At 47.8% G+C, this 6,073-nt stretch overlaps 1 protein-coding gene across 1 annotated transcript in view; it reads right to left on the minus strand.

The window, feature by feature from the left end:
* LOC107565109 (glycerol-3-phosphate acyltransferase 4-like) overlaps positions 1 to 6,073 on the minus strand; it is a 31,290-nt gene that overhangs the window by 11,542 nt on the left and 13,675 nt on the right. Inside the window, exons 3-4 of the mRNA XM_016250315.1 lie at positions 5,839 to 5,911; positions 5,261 to 5,597 (exon numbers count right to left, since the gene is read on the minus strand). Coding sequence (XP_016105801.1) covers positions 5,261 to 5,597; positions 5,839 to 5,911 — 410 coding nt within the window. The remainder of the gene's footprint in view (positions 1 to 5,260; positions 5,598 to 5,838; positions 5,912 to 6,073) is intronic.

Here is a 6,073-nt window from a genome sequence, read left to right on the forward strand (position 1 = left end):
GTTATCCTCTACCACTGGTTCCCGCAGCGCTAGAACAGCTCCGCCAGGCCAAATACTACACCAAGTTGGATCTACGCAATGCTTACAACTTAATCCGCATTTGAGAGGTGGACGAATGGAAAACGGCATTCTCCACCACTAGTGGGCACTGCGAATACTGGGTTATGCCCTTCGGCCTGGCAAACAGTCCCTCGATCTTCCAATCCTTCATGAATGACGTTTTTCGGGACATGCTCAACAGATGGGTGATCGTGTACATCGACGACATCCTGATCTATTCAAATTCCCTGGAACAGCACATTCGTCATGTCAGATCTGTACTCAAGCGCCTCGTTCAGTATCAACTCTACGCTAAAGTGGAGAAATGAGAGTTCCATCAAAGAAGCACAACTTTTCTGGGGTATGTGATCAGCCAGGAGGGGGTCGCGATGGATGAGAGGAAAGTCAAGGCAGTTCTGGAATGGCCGCTTCCCCAGACAATCAAGGATTTACAACGCTTCCTGGGGTTCGCGAACTTCTACAGGCGATTTATCAGGAACTTCAGTTCGATCGCCGCTCCTTTGACCGTGAGAAACGTCACGCCACTAAATTGACCTGGTCTTCAGAATCACAACAGGCATTCAATGAACTAAGGACTCGGTTTACTTCAGCACCTATCCTCAGACATCCTGATCCAGAATGCCCATTCATTGTCGAGGTCGACGCCTCTAACACTGGGGTAGGTGCGATACATTCCCAACGTCACAGATCCCCAGCAAAGATGTACCCTTGCGCCTTCTTCTCACGCAAGCTAACCACCGCCAAACGAAATTACGATGTGGGCAACTGTGAACTTCTAGCCATGAAACTAGCACTAGAGGAATGGCGCCACTGGCTGGAGGGAGCCTCACACCCCTTTGTAGTCCTCACCGATCACAAGAACCTCGAATACCTACGCTCGGCCAAACGATTGAACCCCAGACAGGCAAGGTGGGCGTTATTCTTCACTAGATTTCAGTTTACTGTATCATACAGACCCCGCACCAAGAATATCAAGGCCGACGCTCTCTCTCGTCAAGCGGAGGAGACATGCTACTCAAACGTCAATGAAAGTATAATTTCTGAGAACCTCCTCATCGCACCCGTACAGTGGGACATCATGACCCAAGCAAACAACTTGAATCTCCAGAATCTGCCACCACCTGAAAGCCCCCCCAATCTCACCTATGTTCCTGAATCACTACGAGAGCGTCTATTGACACAAGTACATGTTCTGCCCAGTTCGGGACACCCTGGAATCGCTGCCACTGCACATCTGCTCCAAAACCGATTCTGGTGGCCTACTCTGCTATCTGATAACACCAAATACGTCCGAAACTGCATTACCTGCAACACTACTAAATCACCCAGACAGCTACCAGCAGGCCTGTTACAACCATTGCCCACGCCACAACGGCCTTGGTCTCACATTGCCATTGACTTCATCACCGACCCACCCAACTCTCAAAGTAATACCACTATACTTACAATTATAGACCGATTTTCCAAAGCATGCCGTCTAATTCCCCTGCCTAAACTCCCCACGTCATTTGAAACTGCTGAATTACTGTGCAATCATGTGTTTCGTTTCTATGGTCTGCCTGAGGACATTGTCTCGGACCGGGTCCCCAGTTCACCTCAAGGGTATGGACTGCCTTCTTCAAACACCTCAATGTAAACATCAGCCTCACATCCAGCTACCATCCTCAGTCCAACGGACAGACAGAGCTCATCCGGTTCCTGCGATCGTATTGCCAACAACAACAATCAAACTGGAGCAGGTACTTGTTTTGGGCGGAATATGCTCAGAATTCCCTCATGAAACCCGCCACAGGGGTGACTCCCTTTAAGTGCATGCTGGGCTTCCAACCACCCTTGTTCCCCTGGGCTGGCGAGCCCACCGACCTCCCTTCAGTCACAGACTGGTTACAATGCAGTGAGGAGGTCTGGAACCGAGCCCATACTCATTTGCTACATGCTGTGAGGAGAACAGAGCAACAGGCCAACCGACGCCCCAGTCCCGAATACGCTCCAGGCCAATGGGTTTGGCTGTCCACTAAGGATCTGCACCTCAGGCTCCCATGTAAAAAGCTCAATCCCAGGTATGTTGGTCCGTTCAAGATTTTAAGACAAATAACTCCAGTATCGTTCCGTTTAGATCTACCCACTAACTATCGTATATCTCCCACTTTCCATGTATCGCTTCTGAAACACGCTGGTGGTCCGGGAGGAGAGTCGGAGGAGGGAGCCAGACTACAGACCCCCCCATCTGTTCTGGTTGACGGCGAGGAGGCGTATCGGGTGCATGAGCTGCTTGACTCCAGGTGCCGGGGTGCCACTCTCCAGTATCTGGTCGATTGGGAGGGGTACGGACCAGAGGAGCGATCCTGGGTCAAGGCTGGAGATATCCTCGACCCCACACTCACAGAAGTGTTTCACAGGACGCACCCGGAGAAGCCGGCCCCTCGACCTCGTGGTAGACCCCGGCGTCGCTTGCCTTCTCGCGTCAGGAGCCGCTCACAGGGGGGGCTCTTTTACAGAGCAGGCTTCCATACCGCCTCCTCCTCACCACCAGAGGGAACTCTCTCCTGAATATTGACTTTATCCATTCGTGGGCAACTGTGAACTTCTAGCCATGAAACTAGCACTAGAGGAATGGCGCCACTGGCTGGAGGGAGCCTCACACCCCTTTGTAGTCCTCACCGATCACAAGAACCTTGAATACCTACGCTCGGCCAAACGATTGAACCCCAGACAGGCAAGGTGGGCGTTATTCTTCACTAGATTTCAGTTTACTGTATCATACAGACCCCGCACCAAGAATATCAAGGCCGACGCTCTCTCTCGTCAAGCGGAGGAGACATGCTACTCAAACGTCAATGAAAGTATAATTTCTGAGAACCTCCTCATCGCACCCGTACAGTGGGACATCATGACCCAAGCAAACAACTTGAATCTCCAGAATCTGCCACCACCTGAAAGCCCCCCCAATCTCACCTATGTTCCTGAATCACTACGAGAGCGTCTATTGACACAAGTACATGTTCTGCCCAGTTCGGGACACCCTGGAATCGCTGCCACTGCACATCTGCTCCAAAACCGATTCTGGTGGCCTACTCTGCTATCTGATAACACCAAATACGTCCGAAACTGCATTACCTGCAACACTACTAAATCACCCAGACAGCTACCAGCAGGCCTGTTACAACCATTGCCCACGCCACAACGGCCTTGGTCTCACATTGCCATTGACTTCATCACCGACCCACCCAACTCTCAAAGTAATACCACTATACTTACAATTATAGACCGATTTTCCAAAGCATGCCGTCTAATTCCCCTGCCTAAACTCCCCACGTCATTTGAAACTGCTGAATTACTGTGCAATCATGTGTTTCGTTTCTATGGTCTGCCTGAGGACATTGTCTCGGACCGGGTCCCCAGTTCACCTCAAGGGTATGAGGAGAGTCGGAGGAGGGAGCCAGGCAGACCCCCCCACCAATTCTGGTTGACGACGAGGAGGTGTATCGGGTGCACGAGCTGCTGGACTCCAGGCACCGGGGTGCCACTCTCCAGTATCTGGTCGATTGGGAGGGGTACGGACCAGAGGAGCGATCCTGGGTCAAGGCCGGAGATATCCTCGACCCCACACTCACAGAAGAGTTTCACAGGATGCATCCGGAGAAGCCGGCCCCTTGACCTCGTGGTAGACCCCGGCGTTGCTTGCCTTCTCGCGTCAGGAGCCGCTCACGGGGGGGGGGCTCTGTTACAGAGGAGGCTTCCGTACTGCCTCCTCCTCACCACCAGAGGGAACTCTCTCCTGAATATTGACTTTATCCATTCCAACTCTAGTTCCCATCATGCCTCATACCTGGGACTGATTGCATGCACACACCTGCATTGAATCACGCACACACACATTTAAGCCAAACACTCACAGCAAAATTGCGAAGTCTTGATTTGCCCCGGCTGTCACTTCTGAGCGTTTACCCTGTATTCTGCCTACTCATTTGACCTTGGACTGTTTATCGTACGCTGATCTGTCTCTCTGCTTGCCCTGACTTGGATTGTTCTACTACTGTGTTTGTCTGCCGCCTTGGATTGTTCTACTACTGTGTTTGTCTGCCGCCTGCCTCGACCTCCTGACCGTCCCACGTTCTGTCTCAGTCTAGCCTCCGCTATTGTATCTACTGGTGGTTGACCCTGTCTTGTCTGGTTATGCAATAAAAACGTTGCAAATGGATCCCGACTCGCAACAGTAGTACCACAGTGCATTTCAGCACTTGTTAGTTGTTAGCAGTGGCCTCATTTCTCATTGTCTTTTTCATTTTAGCATACTTCTCTTCTAATCTTCACATCAGTGTAGATTCTAATCTTCCACATCCGTCACCACCACTGCTCATTGCGTCCTAAACTGCCATTCAGCGGTGAAGCCACTGGAAGTGTTCAAGCGGCCATCTGCTGTGCTTTGCCGGCACAGGTAACATCCAACACAAAATATATTTCTTGATGTACGTAATTATGAAAGAAATTTTGAAATGCATATGTTGAGGATCTTGTCCATCGGATGTTTATCATGTTCATCTGATGTACGGTACTGTAATAATTATGATACGTAACTTTTTATACGGAGAGGAAATGGCCGACATTAAACAAATAACCATTTGCATGCCGTTTGCGTTTACGCTTACGTTGTAAGAATGTACAGGGATTCTTCAGATATAAAAACTCTGACTCATTAGGTGATGTTTAGTCATGGGAATACCAATATGGCGGCTTCACTTTTATGACGTCATGAGCAATCCAGTTCTCTATTATAGATCAGTGGTTACCACCCAAAATAAGAGATTAAAAAAAAAAATTATCAGTTAATATTGGATTAAGTATATCTGCCAATACTCAGGATTTAATTGCAATACTCCTTTCTTCTATGTTTACATTTATTTGACCTCCTAACGCTTACTAAAGTAATTAGTGAAATAATTTTTAAATGTAATCTTCAGCAAATCTCAAAATGAATATCCATTTCTCATACTGTACATCACAATGATGTGACACCTAAATTCACTAGTAGCACTTAAAATTACTGATTTTAGTTTTTAATATTTTTTATTTAGACAAAATAGTACAGAATTGCATTATCAGTCATTTATGGGTTATTGGTCATAAAATGTATTCGTATCAGCCAGATTTTTAATATCAGTGCCGTTTAATCTAGAACTCCATTTTCCTTCTTCCTCACCTGAGGGGCAGCAGGAACCCATAACGGATGACAACGCCGAGACCCCACAGCACTGTCAGTCTGGTGCTAATGTGCTGGAAGTTATAGTTGCTCCTGGTCAGCAAGTTCCACGACTCAAGCTCCTCTGCCGTGAAACGTTTAGTAACCTCGTCGTCTACGATGCTTTCAATCCCACGGCGGCAGAAGTAGAAGGTGTCTGACATTTCAAACTCTGATGTGGAAGGGGAGGGGCCTGTGGTGGTAGAGGAGGCGGAGCCATCCAAATCTCGGCTGCTGCCGTTTCGCCGAATCTCTTTGAGCTCCTCTTCCAGCGATGTAGGTTCTTTAGCAATAATGCCTGAGATTAAATAATACATACAATATCAAAACCCTGAAGAAATAATATCTTTAATATGCAACCGAATTAACAGACATCGCCAGTAATTGTTGCCTGAAAATAAAACACCTCAGTTCACATCACGTGAGATTGACTGAGCACTTGGGAAACGCCAAAACAAGCAATGCCACATGCAGATGAGCAAACAGCAGGAGTAATAGATCATTATCCCATAGGTTTACACAGCCACTGACACATGTACCATTAAGACTGTAAGGCTTGTACAGTAGATGGTTCTTCTCCTTGGCTCCTCTTTCCATCCTCACTGTGGCCCACTGGAAAACAAAGAAAAACAAACTCAATTTAAATTGCCACTGCAACATCCTAGTGATGTTTTACTTTTGTAAGAATGATCATGATTTGAAAAAAGTATCATCTAAATATTTATGTATACAAATGTAGCGTCTGGACCACTCCAACACACAATATATATTTTG

The sequence above is a fragment of the Sinocyclocheilus grahami genome, unplaced genomic scaffold, assembly GCF_001515645.1.
Source record: "Sinocyclocheilus grahami isolate Dianchi unplaced genomic scaffold, SAMN03320097.WGS_v1.1 scaffold982.1, whole genome shotgun sequence".
NCBI lineage: Eukaryota > Metazoa > Chordata > Actinopteri > Cypriniformes > Cyprinidae > Sinocyclocheilus > Sinocyclocheilus grahami.